Below are 23326 nucleotides of genomic sequence, written 5' to 3'. Positions count from 1 at the left end.
CAACATTATAAATAAGCATACTTTAAGAGAAATGGAAAGTACACTGCCACTATCACCTTGAAACATGCATTGCCACCACATCTAGTACCTCTTCAGCCTCATCCATATTTTTCCACAAAGCTTCAGATGGACAATTCTGAAAATTTTTCCTCATGAACTTGAAATTCTCTCTCATAAACTAAATGAACTACAAAACTTTCTCATGAAATTGCAGACAAAAGGATGTGAATAAAATTCCCCCTCTAAGAAACTGCAATCTAAAACATCTACATCATTCACTATTAGCAGAATTGGTCACACACATTTTATATATATGTGTGTGTGTGTGTGCATGCGTGTGTGTGTGTGTGTGTGTATTTTTAAAAGCTTGTCAGTTTAGGGACTGCCATGCTAACACTTTTTTAGTTAAAAGGGTCACATTCATTTTACCTTTATCTGTTGTAAAAATTCAGAATTTGTTCAAAATTCTAAATAATTACTATGTAACTATAATTCAGGTAAAATATTCTTAAGCTAACAGAAAAAATTAATAAAACTGTAGACAACTTTTGATATATTTTATTCAAAACATATAAAAGAAATACACATACAAGTTCTACAAATAATACCAGCAATAAGAAATACTTTACAGACTTCCCTGGTGGTCCAGTGGTTGAGAATCTGCCTGCCAATGCAGGGGACAAGGGTTCTATACCTGGTGTGAGAAGATTCCACATGTCATAGGGCAAGTAAGCCCATGTGCCACAACTACTGAGCCCATATACCCTAGAGCCCATGATCTGCAACAAGAGAAGCCACCGCAATAAGCCCTTGCACTGCAACTGGAGAGTAGTCCCTGCTCACCACAACTAAAGAAAGGCAATGCACAGCAACAAAGACCCAGCACTGCCAAAATTAAATAAATGAATTTTATTTTTTAAAAATTATGTTTCATTTCCCTTTCAATAAAAAGTAAATTATTCTAATGCAAAGCCAATATACTGGACAAGAGATGGGCATAAAGACTGTCACATCTTAATACAGCATCAGAATTGAAAAGGCTGATTGCTTGCAGTTATATAGACTTTTCTTATTACTTTAAACAAACACCACAAGGACTTTGACAGGCTAGTTTTCTGACCTGAAAGTGACATTGTATGTGTGTCTTTTTCTTCCCCTTCTTGTCTCCAACCTTCTTCCTTATATATTTCAACATATGAACCCAGGCCCTCAACAGTGAAAGCACGGAGTCCTAACGACTAGACTGCCAGGGAATTGCCTATATACAGTTTTTAAATCAACCTATTCCAATTCTTAAAACCTACTTAAGAAGGAAGCTTGCTCTAAAATTCTGATTTCTTCAAACTGGTAAACTAAGCACAATTTAAGATGACATGGCCTACTGAAAGCCATAGAGACAAGAGACAATGAGATGTCACCCACGAGGTCTCTCCAGTGGTCGTGTGTGGATGTGAGACTTAGACTATAAGGAAGGCTGAGCACTGAAGAACTGATGCTTTTGAACTGTGGTATTGGAGAAGACTCTTGAGAGTCCCTTGGACAGCAAGGAGATCAAACCAGTCAATCCTAAAGGAAATCAATCCTGAATTCATTGGAAGGACTGACGCTGAAGCTCTGGCCACCTGATGCGAAGAATAGACTCACTGGAAGAGACCCTGATGCTGGCAAAGATTGAAGGCAGGAGAAGAAGGGGATGACAGAGGACGAGATGGTTGGATGGCATCACCGATTCAATGGACATGACTCTGAGCAAGCTCCAGGAGATGGTGAAGGACAGGGAACCCTGGCGTGCTGCAGTCCATGGGGTTGCAGAGAGTCGGACACGACTGAGTAGCTGAACAACCAACAACAGTTATTTATATGTAGTTATCTGTGCTTATTACTACATTTGTTTTAAGGGTTTCCATCTAAATGCCTGTTTCTGTGATTAGAAAGAATAAAAGTCTATAGGTTACTTGACATATTCTTCTTTGGACAAACCAAAAGGATTCAGAGGAATAAAAAAGAAAAAGGCTGACCCCCAAAGTTTTTAACTTACGTATTTAAATTTTATTTTGAAAAGAAAAGGGCCTCCCTAAATAACCAATGCAGAGAAAGAAACAGACACCCAGTAGCACAGGTCTCTGCACACAGGAAGTTTGTAACATTAAGCGACCTGCCCCTCATCTTTTCAGCAGCTAAATAAATACTGTGAATAGTTTGGCAGAAACAGTTAGTGTATCATTTACAAGAACTTCACAATGAGACTGTCATCAATCCCATGTTTGCTCATTTGAAACGCACTGCTAGGAATCTGTTCACCAAAGCTCTAACAATTAAGGGGCACAGAGGATGATTAATTTTCCAGTCAGTCATACAGACAGAATAGAAACCTCTTTTATAGATAAAACCAGGCTATATTTTATCTACTATAACCTGTTGATTTAAAACACTTTCAAAGGACTTGGAATGTCACCATTTCACAATCAAGTTTTAAAGATTACAAAAAAGAACTTATTTCCTCCCAAAGGGCATTGAACATTGTGAATTGACAATAACCACTCAAAATATTACATTTTGAGGGGATTCCCTTGTAGCTCAGCTGGCAAAGAATCTGCCTGCAATGGGGGCGACCTGGGTTCAATGCCTGGGTTGGGAAGATCCCCTGCAGAAGGGAAAGGCTACCCACTCCAGTATTCTGGCCTGGAGAATTCCAACAGTCCATGGGGTCACAAAGAGTCAGACACAACTGAGTGACTTTCACTTTCACTTTCCCTGATGGTCCAGTGGTTAAGAATCCACCTTATGATGCAAGGGACACAGGTTCAATCCCTGGTCCGGGAAGATTCCACATTACTCAGAGCAACTAAGCCCCTGCATCACAACTACTGAACCAGTACTCTGAAGCCTGTAAGCCGTAATTACTGAACCCATGCACTGCAACTACTGAAGCCTGCATGCCTAGAGCCTGTGCTCCACAACAAGAAAAGTTCCTGCAATGAGAAGTCTGTGCACCCCAACAAAGAGTAGCCCCAACTCGCCGCAAATAGAGAAAGTCTATGTGCAGAAACGAAGACCCACCACAGCCAAAAAATAAAATAAATCCTTTAAAAAAATAACACATTTTGTAATCAATATAATTATAGAAGAAAGGAGGATATCTGATAAAAGGGGGGGTGAACCCCAAGACAATGGATGTGAACACCCAATATTTTATTTCTCTGTACTTGCTTCAGTAACAATATAATGACCAATCTTTTAACTATTACATCAATTTTGGTTTCACCTTCCTCTTTACTAAGAATTGTAGCTAAGTATTTCAACTATTTGAATGTGTACTCGGAGAAAGGCACTACACTTAGCTGACTCTGTAGTGTGCACAAAGGAAGACCTACCTGCCCTGTTCTTCCAGAACGGCACCAAAAGGCTCATCATGTCTTCAAAAACATTGATTCTGTTTTTCATAAATTGATATAATCTGAATGTTGTATTACAATGTCCACTTTTCCCAAGTTAGGCACTCTGAGTGTCCAAGTTTTCCTTCTATGGAATACTGAAATTGTCTAACTGGAATCTCTCTTTCCTATTCTAAAGCAGATGCCTTTCTAAAGCACAGATCTCAACAAGTTATTTCCCTTCTCAAAATCCTTCAATGGCTCATCTCTGCATAAAAATTAAAACCCCAAAAAAATAAAATAAAATAAAACCCAAAAACATTAGCATGGTTAAGTCACACTAAATTATTTGCTGCTCTCAAAACATTCTTCCACCTACTTTATCTCTTCAAGTTGTTCCTTCTGCTCACAATGTTCCCTGTCTAGCCCAAAATTCATATTTTCTTGCTGAAGTTCTACATATCCTTCATAGTTCTAAATCATAAAAATCTTCAGCCCTAAGTATGATTCAGGCAGTTGAGACAGGAGAAAATATCCTCTACAGTTGTAATTTAGTCTCCATGTAGATTTCCCAAGCTCATCCTGTCTTTGTGGCAGTTATCTTTCTGAATGTAAATATTCATAAGCATACAACTGTTTCTTTTTATTATGTAAACAGCAATTAGCTCCATCAAAATTCATCAGATCACCTCTGGGTTCAAGTTTTTGAGCCCACAACGCCAAAGGCCAGATCCCAAACCACTGTAACTCCCACCAAAGTACAATGCCACCCTTCTGAATGCCATGTGTTTCACCTCTAACTTCCACACTTCTTCAACTGGTTGACTTTTCAAAAAGTTTTGATTCAGTGGAGTGCAGTGCCATCTCTTTACTGAGGTAGGTTTGGGGAAAATGACTAAAACTTGACTAAAACTTGAGTATCTTAAGCCAATTCTATGCAGAAGAAAGTGAATCATGACAAGATTTTATAATCAATTTATAGAATTCAAATGAATATTGTCAATCATTTAACTCAACAATACATCAAATGATATCAAAAGAAGTTAAGGGTCTCAACCACGTCAAAGCTGCAAAGCTGGAGCCAGAACCTAACTCTTCTGACTTAAACTAACTGCTTGCTTCACTATAATATGCTACATCTTCCAGAATATTTGAATTACATCTAGATAGATGTATAAAAGGCTTCCATTTATTATTTTGAATCAGCAAGCTCAGGAGGCGTAAAAGGAGCCTTTTATCAATTACATGATCATTTACTTAAGTTAATTCTAAGCAGGCAATACTAAAGGAAGAATAATCTGGGCATTTTAATTAGGTCAAATAATTTGTCTCGTAAATTTAAAATACATCCCACATAAATATAAAACTAGAATGTCTGAGATTAACATGTTGAATAATAACATGTATAATAATAACAGTAATGAGAAACAAAAAATACTCAAGACTACCAACATCTCAAGTAATAGCAGTAACAACAGCTAGGAGTTATCGAAGGCAGTATTAAACATATATAGGTATCAAGCTAAGCACTTTAAGTATTTTTTCATTTTAACCTTCCAAATAACTTTAGGAAACATGGTTCTTATGAAAGATGAGAAAGCTGAGGCCTAGAGAGTTTTAGTAACTTGTCCAAGATTATAAACATAGTATACTGTCTACCTTGATCTTTTTTTTTTAACCTTGACCTATTACTTCAAAACCCATAACCTAACTTACAAGCTGTTTCTTGTTAAGATTATTTTCAATTTATCATTTTCATCTTTGAAATACAACTCCTTTGTAAAAAAAAAAAAATCCCAACTAACAAAATTAGCCTACTCACCCTTAGTGAATAGCAAAGACACAACCTGAATTTTAAAGAAAGCTTTCCTACTTGAGTTTATAAATTGATTACCATCTTGATGTTAAAATTAGTTAAAATGTACACATCAATTTATACATTGATAATAAACTGATCAACAATATATTTCACCAATACATCTTTACCCCAACAGCTTTTACAAATTTTCAACCAAATAATAGAAATAGTATATACTAAGAAATTAAAGAACTTTGAAAAGTTCATTGTATGGCACAAGATTTGTTTCATACAACTGAAGTTACCGCTTTTCTTCCTTTTTGGCAATTTTAACATTCAGCATCTGAAGGATGAAACAGTATTTGCAAATCATCATTTAAATTCAAGTACTTGGAAAAATAGTTAATTCGTTGGCCACAGGGCTAATCAAAGTTTCTTCATTCATTATATACATGATCCAAGATTATTTTAAAAAATATTACTGTACTAGAAATCAGTACCACTGATGGTAGCACATTGGTAACAATTTCCTCAAGACCTGGTCTCTGATAACAACAGACTGTTAACCTACCTGTCACTGCTGGTACTACTGCTGCTGCTGATTGAATCGCTACTGGAGGATCTACTTCTAGAGCCGCTGCCGCTAGGGGACCTTGTGGGTCTAGACGCTTGACTAGCCAGCCTCTGAGGAGACTGATTCCTAGACTGGGACGAGTGAGGTGACCGACTCCTGCTGTGCTGGTAGCTCCGCTCGGGCCGTCTGCCTCGCACCTCCCGGGTAATGTCATCCCTGTAGATATCCCTGTGAACCACACTGGGCAGTGTAAACTGCTCCCGAGCCCTAGGTTCGTATCGGGGGTCATGAGCATCAAAACGGTTTGGACTTCGACTCCGAGAAGTATAATAGAGCCCATGCTGTAAAGTCCGCTCTCGAGGATCTCTATAGTAATCCTGATCGTAATGTCTTGTCCGATCAAATCCTCCCGTCCCCCGTTCATGGTGTCCATAGGCACTATGTTCATAAGCACGCTCCCTGTTATCTGAAGCCCTGCATTTAGGAGGGGGGAAAAATATTTAATCAATCAGAAATGGGAAAGCAAAACTAAAAGCAAGTCATGCAAACATTCACTTCAGCATTTTCTTTGTGCAACTGGTCATTTTCTAAACAGCAGTAACCTACTTTAGTAAGCAAACATTAACAAGCTTAACATTTTACTTGACTCCAAAACTTATTTCCACAGCTAAGCAATTACTGTTGTAACTGTATATTGGGCTTTCATGACTAGTGTTCTGTAAGTCAGTTGCTCTTTTTATTAGGGATTTTCTGGCTTATATACAGAAATAGACATATGCCATTTCCTTTTTTATTTTAAATTTAATGGAACAAGAAGAGACTTTCATTTTAATATGAAAGTTTTCTATACTTTCATCAGATTAAAATATATGCCAAACTGTATTTACTTTGCAACTGTATTTCAGGCAAAATTTCCATGATATGTTTTTTACACAGACATGAAAGCCTCATTGCAATGCATGCCCATGTCCAGCAATAGGAGGGCATTTTCAAAGAAGTATAGAAAAAAATCTTAAGTATAACTTTTTCATTTTAATTTCAATTTCTTGGGTAATTATAAAATTAGTAAATTATGTAAATTGCTATGCCCAAACAATCACACTTAATTAAAAAAACAGGATCTTAAAAAAGAAAATCAAACCAAAAACCACTTAGGATATCAAAATATTGGGCTGCCACATGCTATTCTATGATAAATTTAATTAAAGAAAAATGGTATTTTATCTTCTTGTGCTATCAAATTACAAATAATTTTTAAATGCCTAGTCCATAATTCAGTCTGTTAATGTATTACTTAATGGTTAAAAGAAATATATTCTCCTAGGGTTTTAGTTATACTCAAATTGCCTCTGATGAAATAAGGCAACTTTGGGAACTATAAAATTCAGTTTTTAGCAATGGTTTAACTATAAAAAATTTTTTCTGTAGGGCATGAATACTTGTCAATCTATAAGTACAAAAACTGTTGCATGTACAATTACACACATGCAACTATATGTTAATGTCAAAAACCAATTCCAATCCTACAAAGAAATCTTCAGTTCTCTACTTAAGAAAGTTAATAATACACCAGTTCACTTGAATCTCAAACATGAGGTTGAGTCTCTTCTCAACCTTACCTTTGGGTCTATCTTTTATCAAAAGTGATTAAGGAACTACAAAAGATACAGAAGAATTAGAATCTCTGCAATGAAGAATATGTGGCAAAAATCTTACAACTAATACTGTATTTCCAATACATGCTTAGATTCCAAATCTCTCCACTAACCTTCATTTTCACCATCTCACTTAGTAGCAATCACACCTTCTCCTAGGCTGTATTTTGTTTTTGCTATTATGAAAAGCAACTGGCATGGCAAAAAAATTCAATATTATCTTTCCTACTTAAATATATTACATGACTCTCCTTTTTTATTTGTTACATTTCTGGAATTTGGATAGATATTTCACTGTCTAACAAAGAAGAGGGGTTTTTCTGAGACTTAAAGAGAAAATTTCATAAATAATTCAATTAGTACCCTATCAAATGTTAATCAGTAAGAGCTATTATTAATGATATAACAGAAGCAATAGGTAATAGTCCTAGGAGAATTACTGCTATATCTGATATGTCATAAATATGCAAAGTTCTTATCCATTAGGAAGATACAGAAGGCAGGCACAAGAGCTAGCAGAGCTGAAATCTAATAGCTATTCTTTGAATCATCTATTAGTACTAAATAATTCTAGAGTTAGTGGGAAAAAAAAGAAAGTTTGACTTGGGTTAGGAGAGGGGCTAATATACACAGGTCAGGACATACCAACCTTTTCCAAGTGTGGAACCACGACCTATAATCCCAATTAAATCTAGGGAGAGAATTGTGAACATAACTTCCCCAATTTTGGCCCCTCTTTTGGGGGTAATCCACCTTCTTAATGGGCAAGGGTGTCAAATGATATTTAGATGAACCACAAGGAAAAAAAAATCTTAATGACCAGATAAAATAATTCCACTGGAAGCAAGCAGTCCCAGACAAACTGTAACTCTCAAACCCCCAGACTTCTTTCTTGAGACAGTAGAAAATTATAAATTGATCCACATTCACAAAAATCTCCAGCCCTAAGTATGAATCAGGCAGCTGAGAGAAGAGGAAATATCCTCTACGATTCCACCAAATGAGGAAGGCACAGTTGCTCGCCAATAGTTCACCTTTGTAGCCATCCAGCAAAGTCCATTTTGATTGCTGTATCCACAACTGATCATCACCATGTGTTCAAAGCTAAAGTACCTTCAACTGGACAGCAACTTGCTTAAGAAACAGGATAGTAATCCTCTTCTCTTGGGCTAATGGAATCTTGACAACATGATATCCCATACATTCCAGCAATTAGAAAAGGGCTATATTCCAGGATTTAGGAACGTCCATCACCTCAATTTTTCCCCATTCCATCAAAGAGTATAATTCCAACATGGAAACTGTGTAGATCCAAAATGGAAAAATCAAGCATTGCCTTCACTCCTCTTCATCCAAGTACACATTTCCAGGTTAAAGTATTGTTTGTAGAATCCAAGAGGTTGAATCATATGGACTGCTAGGTTTTTGGTGACAATCCAATTCGTTCATACACTGTGCAGTGAAAACTGAGAAGCAAATATCAAATTCTAAAAGAATCTGTAGGCTCTAATATTCCAGAAATATTCCATATAGTACAACCACAAAATGTGTAGCCAAGTAGCTCCATCAGGTAGAAGATATATCCACGGAAAGCCTTAACATTATCCAAGAGAAGGAATAAAAGTCTAGAAGACAGGTAACTCCAAAAATGATGCTGCCATACAAAATCTTCCACCACTTTATATCTCAGCAGTAGATATCCAACCAGCTGCAGGAAATATCCTCTACGATTCCATAAGACACCAGCCACTGGGATAGAAATCACTTCCGTTTCCAACCCAAAATAGGAAACATTGAGAATGCCCAAAACTTTAAATCCATCTGGGGCCCCTAAATACGAGTTTCTGTTTCTCACCATATCAAATACAAAATACCTGCCTACAGAAACCTTGGAACTTACCCATCAAGTCTCCGCTCATAACGTCCTTCTCGTGCATGAAGTGATGGTGGGGGGCCATAAGCAGGCCCTCCACCACCTCCTCTGAACCCAGAAACCTCTCTACTACGAGATGCTATGGAAACTGTATCATCCAATCCCCGAGCAGCACTCGGAATGGTGCCTGGTTCATTATAATCCGTGCGTAGGTCTCTATCTCCCATTTTGTTGACTGAGTTGTGAGCTTTCTGTGCACTTTTGATGTCCACAAAATCCACAAAGGCAGCCACTCCTCCTTCAGAACCCCTCTTTGGGAGAATTTTGACACTTTCCACGCGGCCATATCTAAAAAAATAAAAAAATAAATAGTCAATGTTATTGCTGCATAGTAATAATTTTCCAAAAATAGTTTTTAAAATGTTTCTTATATTTAAACAACTTACATTATGCATGTATAGGGGATGGGTTGCGAGTTAATTTTAAAAATCTTGTATACTCACATTTTTCTTTTTTGAGGCAAATATTTACAAACATTTTTACCAGATTATTTTATTGCTCTCAATTGTAAATATAGTATTTACTATAAACTGACTTTTACCTTTCTAGAACACTGAGCTGAATGACTTTCAGAAGTTTTTAGGAATTTTACATCCTAAAAAAGGATATTATACCTAAGATAATCAAAGTAACTTACCAGTCTTGAGATTTTCATTAAAGTAAAAACTGTAGCTGAAAATAGCTATTTTACAGATTTCATTTTAATTTAACTCATTAAGTGAAAATGATCTTATTGAAAAAATAAGATGATTTCACTCCTTGCTGGAAGGCAAAATAAATTCAAATATTCTGTGCATGTGCAAGTATCAGTCGGAATTTTTAATGTAATTTTTTTGCTATTTAATTCTCTTTTCCAGAGGATTAAGTGTTAAAATTTATAATTCATGTATAACTAAATTGTTTATATAAATTAATACACCAGAAAATCTTTTGACAGACTCTATGTTCTCATTTTCATTTCAAAAATAATGTTTACTATGTACAAAAAGAAAAACTGTAGGGCACCATTTATATTCTGAAGCATGCATGTAAAAAATATAATTATCTAGAATTTTAAAATTCAAGAAAATTTTACAAATTTCATTAGGAGTTAATTGTATTTTATATATCCCTGTAATCTGGCGTTTTTTTTAATTTGGCATTCTAAAAAAGCAGGCACAGCACTTTTAAATATAACACTCTTACATGCTGACAATCCAAGATCATAATTTTACACTTCCCCTGAAGAAGCTGACATTATCAGAAAGCAGAACTTTTCATTTATATTCTCCAGTATGATTTAAGTTGTTACCTCTCACAAGGGAAACATAATCCTAAAATCCAGTTTCATCACACAACTGAACTAGATGTAACGAAATTATGTGGGGTAAATTAATTGATGAAAGGATCTTTTAAATTTGGGGAATAAAATGATAGAAACAGAAATATAAACATTAAAAAAAAAAAAACCTTCAAATGTATCTGACAAAGGACCTGTATCAAGAATCTAAGAAATTTTAACTCATTTTCTAAACTCTGGACAAGACCTATCTCCAAAAAAGATATACAGATGGCAGACAAGCACAGAAAAAGATGCTCAAAATCATTAATCATTAGGGAAATACAAATCAAAACCACAATAAAATACCACTCAGTTCACACCCACTAGTTTGGCTATTAGAAAAGAGAACAGAACAGAACAAGTATTGGCAAGGATATGGAGAAATCTGAAACCTCCTATATAGCTGCTGGAACTGTAAAATGATACAGCCACTGTGGGAAAGTAGCATTTTCTCCAAAAGTTAAGCACAGGATTACCATCCGACCCAGCACTTCCTAGGTATATACCCAAGACAACTGAAAACTACAGCTCAACTATTTGAGCACCAATGTTGGTGAAGGTGAAGGTGAAAGTCGCTCAGTCGTGTCCGACTCTTTGCGACCACATGGACTTAGTCCATAGAATTCTCCAGGCCAGAATACTGGAGTGGGTAGCCCTTCCCTTCTCCAGGGGATCTTCCCAACCCAGATCGAACCCAGGTCTCCCACACTGCAGGTGGATTCTTTACCAGCTGAGCCACAAGGGAAGCCCAAGAATACTGGAGTGGGCAGCCTATCCCTTCTCCAGCAGATCTTCCCAACCCAGGAATTGAACCAGGGTCTCCTGCATCTCAGGCAGATTCTTTACCAACTTAGCTATGAGGGAAGCCCTCATATGTACCAATGTTGGTACATGTGCACCAATGTTGTTATTCACAAACACCAAAAGATGGAAACAACCCAAGTGTCCATCAATGGATGAATAAAATGAAATGTGGTATATACAGAAAATGGAATATTAAGACATAAAAAGAAATGAAGTTTTGATATGTGCTAGAACATGGATAAACCTTGAAAACATACTAAATGAAATAAGCCAGACACAAAAGGATAATTAATTTATGACTCCACTTATATGAGGTATCTGGAATAGACAAATTCATGAAGACAACGTAGAATAAAGGTTGGGGAGATACTGCTTAATGGTATAGAATGGAATTTTGTATGGAATGAAAAAATTCTAGAAATAGATAGTGCTAATGGTTATAGTGCTAATGGTAATAACATTGTGAGAACACTTTTTTTTGGCTGTGCCAACAAGCAGCTTCCAGGATTAGTTCCCCAACCAGGGATGGAACCTGGGCCCTGGCAGTAAAAGCACCAAATCCAACCACTGGACCACCAGGGACTTCTCTGTGAATGCACTTAATGTCACCAACTGTACACATCAAATGGTTAAAATAATAAATTTTGTATTTTGTATATTTTAACATGCACACACATACACAACTTATCACTTCAGTCCAAGAGCACAAAGGTTTATTCTATTAGAAAGAAGAAAGAGAAAAGAGGGAAGCATCAGCCAACTCTCTGTCAAAAAAAAAAGCCAAAATACGAAAGGAAAAACAAATATTTAAGCTTAAATTCTGAATAACAAAGAGCTAAATGCAATACTGAAAAGAGGGACCAAATACTCAATGCACAGATTATGCATGTAAAACAAAGTCAAATGGCCCTCCATCAAAAAGGTGGGCTCACAGTCCCCATCACTGTTATATAAGGGGAATAGAATATATAAGGGAAACAAAATACAAATTTGTCTCCAAATTTAACAAAGAACTTCATCAGGTATTACACTACTCTTTTACACTGAGTAGACCAGAAACACCCAAATCTTAAAAACCTCTTCATATTCATACAAACTCAGCATGTACAGATGTGACAGATGGACCATAAAGAAAGCTAAGCACCAAAGAATTGATGCTTTTGAACTGTGGTGCTGGAGAAGACTCATGAGAGTTCCTTGGATAGCAAGGAGATCAAACCAGTCAATTCAAAGGAAATCAACCCTGGATATTCACTGGAAGAACTGATGCTGAAGCTTGAATACTTTGGCCACCTGATGCAGTGCTGACTCACTGGAAAAGACCCTGATGCTGGGAAAGATTGAGGGCAGGAGGAGAAAGGGGTGACAGGTGAGATGGTTGAATGGCATCACTGACTCAATAGATATGAGTTTGAACAAACTTCAGAATATAGTGAAGGACAGGGAAGCCTGGCATGCTGTAGTCCATGGGATTGTAAAAAGTCAGACACAACTTAGCAACTGAACAACAAAAACAAAATGTAAATGTGATGTCCTGGTTTTGTCTACTCTTTTCAAAACAACACATTTCCTACAGTACTCAAGTAGTCCTCAAGTGTTCAAGATGAAACATTTACCTGACATTTACTAATTAAAAAAGAAAAAAGAACAAAAATAATAAAATCACAATTAGATAATATTTCCTTTTTTAAAAAACAACATCAAAAAATAAAAAACAACATCAAGCCTTAGCTATAGGTTTTCAGAGAATCAATTGAAGAGTCTCCAGTAATATGCACAAAATTTTTTTAAGTTACATAGTCACTGCTTGTAGTAATAAGTCAATTCACTTGTAGCTTTTAAAGAATCAAGAGAACCTAAACTTTTTAAAAATGAGAACATAAACTTGAGAAATCATATTTGATTGCTATCAGTTGCAGTATATAAAATCTAAAAGGTGTGTTTTCCAAAAACACAATCAGGGGTACTCTTTTTACCCCCTTCTGATGTCTGTCAGAAGCTTTCTCTATCTCCTTTATACTTTAATAAAACTTTGCTGCACAAAAGCTCTGAGCGACCCAGCCTCGACTCTGGCCCCGGATTGAATTCTTCTCCTCCGGAGGCCAAGAGAAGCCCAGCGTCTCTTTGTGATTCAGAAACAACCTTTCATCTTGGGGGCTTGTCCAGGATACTTCAGGACAAGGTAAGGATGCTTGGAGCTCTAGTTCTTTGTTCTCCTAACGAACATGTTTTCCGCTGTACTTTACTAACTCTACAGTGTGGTTGCATGAATGAATGAAATGCCCTGCGTGAAGCAAGTGAGGAGCCCTGCTCTTCCGCAGCAACCTCATACGGCTTATGGCAGAAACCTGTCAGGGGTTTATACCGACCTGCCAAGCCAAGAGGCACCCAACGTCTCCTTCGGGAACCAACTAGAAATGGGCAAAGTGTGTGGACCGAACTCTCCTTTCTCGGTCAAACTTTTCAGTCTCTTTGACCATTTCATAACTCCTTGAAAATCAGAAGTACAACCTAATCTATCAAATCATAGACTTTCAAGGGACTTGTAATCAAATACACAATCAAAAAATATTACATTGGTTTGGTCAAAAATATTCACCATCAAAAAATATTAAATTTATCAACATACACTGTAGTTCTTAAAAATTTTTAAGAGAGAATTTTAAAATAACCCTAAATAATGCCGCATTTACTGCGATGGCTTCCCTGGTGGCTCAGACGGTAAAAGCATCTGCCTACGATATGAGACCCGGGTTCGATCCCTGGGTCAGGAAGATCCCCTGGAGAAGGAAATGGCAACCCACTCCAGTACTCTTGCCTGGAAAATTCCATGGATGGAGGAGCCTGGTGGGCTACAGTCCATGGGGTAGCAAAGAGTCAGACACAACTGAGCAACTTTACTTTCACTTTCACTTGGTCTTCCTTAAACATCTATTTATGGGCTTTCCTGGTGGCTCAGTCTATGGGGTTGCTAAAGAGTCGGACACGACTTTGCATCTAAACAATTTTTTACATTATGAAAATATTCAAAATCATTCCTCTTCCAAACTCAGTTGGGTTATAAATATATCCATCACAACCACCAAGCTATCTGCAACAATGCCGTAACATCAACACTTACAAAAACCTTTTATAGTAAAAAATTTTTATGAAGGAATTACAAAATTTATAAATCAATGACTTGATCCTATATTTAGACCAAAAGACTGGTTTCCCCTCTGTGTTAGACCTTTATTTCCTATACCAGTGACTACAAATACTTCAATACCAAAATGCAGAATCCGCTAGAAATTTAAATGCATTACGTGTGCGTGTGCTAAATCGATTCAGTCATGTCTGACTGTGCAAGCCTATGGACCCTATGCCAGGCTCCTCTGTCCTTGGGATTCTCCAGGCAAGAATACTGCAGTGGGTTGCCATGCCCTCCTCCAGGGGTTCTTAACAGCATTTAAACTGGAGCTGGCCACATTTTTCCTATATAATCATAGGTCAAATTTTTTAAAACTTTCACTGCAATAAAATATATTTCACTGCAATAAAATTAGCTATTTAGCCATTAAGTGTACAATCCCAATCTTTTCAAATAAATCACAGCTATCTCTGGTCCTCAACATAGTGGAGGTAGACATTAAAGCAACATCATTCACAATTACTGATACTCCCCATACATCAACACATTAAATGTAGTATGTAGCTCAGAATCATATATTTAGATTGCAAAACTCCTGCAATTTGGACATAACCAAATAAGATGTTGATATTTTAATATGTCATATGTCTCATTATCAATTTAAATAAGTTAAAAACCAAAGGAAGAACCTGTTTTAACAATTATCTAGAACAACAAAGATAAATTTAAATTGTTAGCATGACAATCACAAACTACAAGTTAATAGTTTTACTCTGTCCAAAGGATCAAAAATTTATATAAGCGCAGAAAATAGAAAATATTTGCAAATTATTTATCTGATAGCTCAACAATGAAAAAGACATATTGCAATTTAAAAATAGGCAAAGGATATATAGACAATTTCTCCCAAAAAGATAAACAGCCAATAAACACACAAAAATTTGCTTAACAACATTAGACTTTAGGAAAATAAGAACCAAAACCACAGTGAGATAGCACTTCACACTCAATACAATGGCGAAAATAAAAATGACAGATAATAACAAGTGATTAGGATAAGAAGATTTCTAAGATTTTCCAAAGACTTCTAAACCCTGAGGCATTGCTGGTGAAACTGCAAAATGGTATAGTCACTTTGGCAATCAATTTGGAAGTTCCTGAAAATGTTCAACTTAGAACCGTATAATTCAGCAATTCTTCCCTTGATATGAACTGAAAATGTATGTCCACATAAAAACACAGAAATGTCACAATATCATTATCATAATAGCCAAAAAAAAAAAGTTCAATTGCTAAGTGGAGTTTTTAAAATGTGGTATGTCCATTCAATGGAATGTCATTCGGGAATAAAAAGGAATGAAGTTCTAATACATGCTACAACAATGGATGAATCTCGAAGATATTATACTAAGTAAAAGAAGCCGATCACATATTGTATGATTTCATATGTGAAAGGTCCAAAATAGGAAAACACACAGAAGTAGAAAAAAGATTAGTGGATGCCAAAAGTTGGGGAGAAGAAAGAATGGGCAATCACTGCTAATAGGTTTCATTCTGGAGTGATGAAAATACTCTGATATCAGTGGTGATGGCTGCACAACTCTGCAATTATTCTAAAAAACAACTGAACTGTAAACTTTCCGGGGAAGAATTTTATGCCATATGAATTATATCTCATTAAAACTGCTATTAAAAGAAAAAGACACAAAATAGTACCTGTCACTGCCTTTTCTTTACTATTTACGTGTGTGTGTATGTATGTATGTATGTATGTATGTACGTATGTTTGGCTGTGAGGAATCTACACTGCTACGCACAGGCTTTCTCTAGTTGCAGGTGGCTTCTGCTGTTGCGGAGCACAGGCTCTAAAGTGCACAGGCTTCAGTAGTTACTGCCTATGGACTCGGTAGTTGTGGCTCATGGACTCAGTTACCCCGGGGCATGTGGGATATTCTACAACCAAGGATCAAACCGGCATCCCCTGCATTGCAAGGTGGATTCTTAACCACTGGACTCCCAGGGAAGCCCCGTCACTGTCTTTTAATACACCAGAATTTATGTCTCCTTTAGTCACAAGCATCTACGTTACCCTCAATATACTGGGTTGGCCAAAAGTTTTTGTTCATTCGGGGTTTTCAGAATACCCGAACGAACTTTGTGGCCTATTCAATAAATCAACTGAATGCCATGTTTCCTGTAAATGGGCACACATTAAAGACATTTTCTATTTCAGACATGCCTGCCTGGGAAGATAAGAAACCCATTAGATGACAAGCAAAACCTATCTTCATTTCACAGCAATACCGAATTCTTTCAGTATAAATGTATAAAACATATCTATAAGCTATTCTTAAAAAATTAACATATTCCCCTGTAATCACACTCTATCTTTGGAGTAAGAACTGTACAAATAATAACTAAAGATGGCAAAAACAGACTCAGAATCCCTATAGCCAGCAGAGAGGAGTCAACCACAGGCTCCCAGCCTCATTTTTAGGAAAAGCTAATATTCTAAAATGTTGCTCTATTTGAAGGAATGGGGGAGTGGTGGAAAAAGAAGGGGATGGAGAATGATTTGTAACAGCTTACTGATTTGTGTTTTCTCTCTGCCAAAAATAAATAATTAATAGTTTGTTGTACAGTCTTCTACAGACTCAGCATGAGATAAAAATACTTGAGATAAAATACCTATGTCATAAAGGAAAAGACCATATAAATTAAACCATGTAAAAATTATAGCTCCTAAATTGCAAAATGCAGTCAAAAGACAAATGGGGAAAAATACCTGCAAATGAGAAATAAGTGATTTCCTAAATATACAAACTTCTGCAAATCAAAGGAGACAGAAGCTCCCCTCCAAAAAACTTGGCAAAATACCTAAATAGGAAATTCTTTAACAATCTCACTCAAAATTTCAAAAATCCAAAGTGTACCATGTAACACAAAAATCTAAATATTAATATCTAGATAATAGTGAAAGTCTAAGAAAATAACTTTCTTAGTCTGCAGGAGTATAAGTTAGATAAACATCTAAGGAAGACAATCTGATGGTGTCTTTATTAATGGGACACTCTGGCATCCAGTGGTTAGGACTCCGTGCTTCTAACACAGGGGGTGCAGATTTGATCCCTGGTCAGTGAACTAAGATTCCGCGTGCCCTGTGACACAGTCAAAAATAAATGAAAGGAGAAATTTAGAACTAAGTACACATCCCCAGAAATTGCATTCACAGGAATTTTTCATTCATATATAATTGCACGTGTCTCAGTGTACAAGATTCCTTAATAAGCAGTACTGCTTATAACAATTAAAAAAAAAAAAAGGAACCATCATTCCACTTTGTCTCTATGAATTTGACTGCTCCAGGTAGTTAATGTAAGTAGACACATACAGTGTTTGTTCTTTTGTGACTTATTTCACCTAGCATAATGTCTTCAAGGTTAATCCACGTTGTAGCATAAGTCAGAATTTCCTTTCCTAACATAATACTGGAAATCAAAAATACTCACTTAGACTTTCCTGGTAGTACAGTGGATAGGAATCTGCCTACTAATGCAAGGGACATGGGTTCAATCCCTGGTCCAGGAGGATCCCACATGTCTCAGGGCAACTAAGCCAGTGCACCACATCTGAAGCCTGAGCCCTGGAGCCCATAGGTCGGGTGCCTGGAGCCTGTGCTTGCAACCAGAGAAGCCACTGCAGGGAGAAGCCCGCGCACCAAAGAAAAAAACGAAGAGTAGCCTGCCCCCCACCCCCCACGCCAGCTCAAGGCAACTAGAGAAAGCCCACAGGCAGCAACGAAGACTCCAGGGAAGGAGGGTAGAGAAGGAAGAAAGGAAGGAAGGGGTATAAACGCAAAGGTCTCTTTGAAAATGTGCTTCCTACCTAGTTTAATAGGACTATTACAGTACAGTCACTGAAAAGGAAATTAACTTCTAATCTATGGCTTACTTCGTAGTAGTAACAAAATAACAGGTTAAAAAGGCTCTGAGAAATTTATAAATTCCTTCTAATATTTCACTTGATTACATTTCTATCCTAATTTCATAATATTTGGTTGCTTAGAATAAAATCAAGACAGAAATGTGATCTTTTTATAATATACACAAATTTCATATTCTTTTTATCCACCATTGCATTTTTGTAAATAAAGACTACCTGTATTTCCAGATTAAAGAAATGTACCACTCTAATCTTAAAAGGCCTTTGGATTTTTCTACTTAATTCCAACTTTTAAATAATCATGCTTCCCAATTAAATTACTTCCCAATTAAAAAAAAACTTTGCACAAAATTAAATCCATTAAATTATTAAGTCACCAGTCTCCATCCAATCATTCCTGAAACTATTAATATGCAAACTTCTTCCGTCAACACTTTAGTCTGATTATCATCTTTAGAACTAAAAAGCTTTTTCTTATAAGCAAAAATGTTTTACAATCAAATTTCCAATAAGATCAACACAAAGGAAATCAAATGTCACAACCCTGTGAGACCCCAAGCTGTGATGCAAGTTCCTTTTATACATCTACTTTTACACTGGCAAAGCAAACTTATGCTGAAAAGGAATAATCTGTGTCAAAAACCACCGTGGAAAGGGCTAGTTCATTAAAAAATAAAATACAATGGGGCACTATAAGTGACAAGAAAAATTAAGAGTATAACAAGGCACATACACCATTTTTAAAAATTAACTGCAATATAATTTAAAACTATTTGAAACTTCACAAAGACCACTTAAATTTGGACCTAAGAAAGGCTATTTTCGATTAATAAGCGTAGATATTTAGCAGAATGATTCACTTGAAAAGAACTGATATGCCTATGTTTTGCATGATGGATACACAGTATTTAGAGATAGTAAGCTCTTTTATTATCCAACTAATCATTAATATATACTTTTTTAAAATTTTCACAGCATTCCAGTGACTCTTATGCATTATGAAGAATGACAGGCAGAACCAGATTTTCTTTTCCTTTGGATTGCAAAAGCTTTTAATATTATACTCATTCATCTCTCACTTTAAGTTTTCAGTTATCAACCAAAACACTATTTATATCAAAAGTTGACACAGTGAGTATTTACACGAGACAGTTACATGTACAGATTTTCATAGGCCCCATAGAGATCATGCCCGTAAATTTGCCAGCAAATTTGGAAATACGGCAGCAAATCTGGAAAACTCAGCAGTGGCCACAGGACTGGAAAACGTCAGTTATCATTTCAATCCCAAAGAAAGGCAATGCCAAAGAATGCTCAAACTACCGCACAATTGCACTCATCTCACACACTAGTAAAGTAATGCTCAAAGTTCTCCAAGCCATGCTTAAACAGTACGTGAACCATGAACTTCCAGATGTTCAAGCTGGATTTAGGAAAAGCAGAGGAACCAGAGATCAAATTACCAACATCCGCTCAATCATCAAAAAAGCAAGAGAGTTCCGGAAAAACATCTACTTCTGCTTTATTGACTACGCCTAAGCCTTTGACTATGTGGACCACAACAAACTCTGAAAAATTCTGAAAGAGATGGGAATACCAGACCACCTGACCTGCCTCTTGAGAAATCTGTATGCAGGTCAGGAAGCAACAGTCAGAACTGGACATGGAACAACAGACTGGTTCCAAATCGGGCAAGGAGTACGTCAAGGCTATATACTGTCACCCTGCTTATTTAAATTATATGCAGAGTACATCATGAGAAACACTGGGCTGGATGAAGCACAAGCTGAAATCAAAACTGCTGGGAGAAATATCAATAACCTCAGATATGCAGATGACACCACCCTTATGGCAGAAAGTGAAGAAGAAATAAAGAACCTTTTGAAAGTAAAAGAGGAGAGTGGAAAAGTTGGCTTAAAACTCAACATTCAGGAAACTAAGATCATGGCATCTGGTCCCATCACTTCATGGCAAATAGATAGAGAAACAGTGGAAACAGTGACAGACTTTATTTTGGGGGGCTCCAAAATCACTGCAGATGGTAACTGCAGCCATGAAATTAAAAGACTCTTGCTCCTTGGAAGAAAAGTTATGACCAACCTAGACAGCATATTAAAAAGCAGAGATATTACTTTGCCAACAAAGGTCCGTCTAGCCAGGGAATTCCCTGTCTTATTTTATATACAATATCACATACTAACTGAATTAAAGACACTCCATAAATTGAGATTTTTACAAATCTTGTTTTCTTTAAGGCTAGATCCATCTATATTGCAGAAATCAATATCTAATATGGCATTTAATTCTAACACTGGATGTGCTTGAAATTCATGTCATTAAAAGAATTAAAGCTGACTAAAAGGAACAATCTTAAAAACCTAAAGATTCCATGATTTTTAGGATAAATGGGGGAGGGAGGAGGATGAAAAAAACAAAAAAAAATTCCCACAAGAAAAAGAGCAGTTCTAATCTAAGTTTACAATGAGGAAAAAGAGGGAAAGAATCGAGCTATTCAAAGGACACTACTTTATTTCATTTTCAAGTCAAAGTTTTTCAGTGATTAACTTTTTAACCTCAACCTTTTTAGGTCAAGGCTAAAATCAGTACTTAAATATACTGCTAGCATTCTACTCTTAACCTAATGGTTTGCCTAAACCAATGTTTCTTAAACTTTTTTCCATGGACTGCTTTGACAGTCTTGTGAAACCTATAAACCCTTTCTCAGAATATTATTAAATTAAAGGCTCAGTGGTAAAGAATCCACCTGACAATGCAAGAGACTTGGGTTCGATTCCTGGGCTGGGAAGATCTCCTGGAAAAGGAAATGGCAATCCACTCCAGTATTCTTCCCTGGAAAATTCCATGGACAGAATAGCCTGGCAGGCTACAGTCCATGGGGTCATAAGGAAAATAAAACGCATGAATTACAAGGAAACCAATTATATTGAAACACAGTTTTCAAATATTCAAAAATAGGCCCTTTTGAACATATAGGAAATACAGAGGACAAAAGGTGATGTTAATATATACCACAGGACAAAAATGTAATCAGCAAAACACACGCCGTGAGAAACTCTACAGTCAACTTGATTTCCAACAAATTAAGCTGTAAATAGAGATTAAAACTTATGGATTAAAAAAATTTAAATAGTCTAATGTCCATCAATAAGTAAATAAATGTAGTACCTTGACTGTGGTAGTGGTGGTGATTACAAGGATGCCTACATTACTCAAAATTCAACAAACTCAACACTTGAAGCAGGTACATTTTATTGTATGCAAATTATACCTCAACAAAAATTGTAAAATAAATCTTACGTATTTTATTTAGAGCCTGAGTTTAAAAAAAAAGATTCTTAAAGCAATTACAAACTTGAGTACTGGCTCAAGTTTGTAATTGAGCCAATGGCATATCCCTATTCAAATGCCCCAGTCAGACTGGGTATTTGAAATACAGATATACCACAGTATTGGTGCATATCTTCTAGAGATAAACACTGAAATATTTATGGATTAAATAAGATGTCTGGGAGCTACTTCAAAATAATACCAACTATACACATTGTAGGGCTTGTGCAAAGGAATATAGTTCTTACAACTCTTTGGACAGGGGCGAAGAGTAGCATAGAGGGAGGGGAAAAAGAAAGTTGAGTGCCACCACTATGGAAAGCAGTATGGACATTCACCGAAAAATTAAAAATAGAATTACCATATGACAGCAATTTCACTTCTGGGTATATATCCAAGGAAAACAAAAACACTAATTTGAAAAGATATATGCATCCTCACGTTCACTGCAATATTAATTTATTACCAAAAGCCAAGATACAGAAACAATCTGTATCCTCAGATCGATGTATAGATAAAGAAGATGTGACATATGGGCTGTGTATGTATGTACACACACGCAGAATGGAATACTATTCAGCCATAAAAAGGGAAATCTTGACATTTAGAGCAAAATGAGTAAAACTTGAGGGCATAATACTAAATGAAATAAGTCAGAGAAAGACAAATACCATTTGATCTCATTTACATGGGAATTCTTTAAAACAAAAAAAGTTTATTGATACAGAAAAAAGATCAGTGCCTGGTGAGTGCGGAGATGGGTGGAACGAAAGGGCTCAAAAGATATAAACTTCCAGTAATAAAGTGAATGTCACAGGGACATAACATATAGCACAGTGACTGCAGTTTAACTGTGTCTGCATATGTGATGCTCCAGTATTCTTGCCTGGAAAAGTCCATGGACAGAGGAGCCTGGCGGGCTGCAGTCCGTGGGGTTACATGACTGAGCATGTGTGCACGAGGATGGAGGGAGATGGGCTGGTAGCAATAAAGTGGTAGAAATTAAAAAAAAAAAATACTATATCTGCATATGTGAAAGTTCCTATGAGAGTAAATCTTAAAAGCCCTCATCACGAGAAAAAAAAAATGGTTTTTGTAACTATGTATGATAAGGAATGTTAACTAATGGTAATCATTTTGCAATATATATAAATATCATATTATTATTTTGTATATCTGAAACCAATATAAGGTTATGTCAGTTATACTTCAATTAAGAATTAGATTAATTAAAATTTACTCATTTAAAATTAATTTTTAAAAATTTAAGTAAAAACAAAAAAGAAATAAGGTTGAGGTCAGTAAGGTTTGGGGGGAAGTAGAGCATGGGTAAAATTTGCTGAGATATCACATAAAGTGAATGACTAACACCCAAATACATGGAGCAATGATGGGACCTAATATTATTCCTAAAAAACAAGCTTCTTACCACTCCCTCTTCTGAATG

At 36.2% G+C, this 23326-nt stretch overlaps 1 protein-coding gene across 2 annotated transcripts in view; it reads right to left on the bottom strand.

Annotated features, from left to right (window-relative positions):
- The window catches only part of SPEN (spen family transcriptional repressor), an 88506-nt gene that overhangs the window by 53951 nt on the left and 11229 nt on the right, over positions 1-23326 (bottom strand). The window contains exons 2-3 of one of the 2 annotated variants that reach the window (XM_043485892.1): positions 9302-9622; positions 5744-6220 (exon numbers count right to left, since the gene is read on the bottom strand). In XM_043485892.1, coding sequence (XP_043341827.1) covers positions 5744-6220; positions 9302-9622 — 798 coding nt within the window. Of the gene's footprint in view, positions 1-5743; positions 6221-8050; positions 9623-23326 lie in introns of those variants that run through there. The other variant, XM_043485893.1, reaches the window with a different exon arrangement.

The sequence above is a fragment of the Cervus canadensis genome, chromosome 13 (assembly GCF_019320065.1).
Source record: "Cervus canadensis isolate Bull #8, Minnesota chromosome 13, ASM1932006v1, whole genome shotgun sequence".
Taxonomy (NCBI): domain Eukaryota; kingdom Metazoa; phylum Chordata; class Mammalia; order Artiodactyla; family Cervidae; genus Cervus; species Cervus canadensis.
This window is presented reverse-complemented; position numbering and strand designations above follow the sequence as displayed.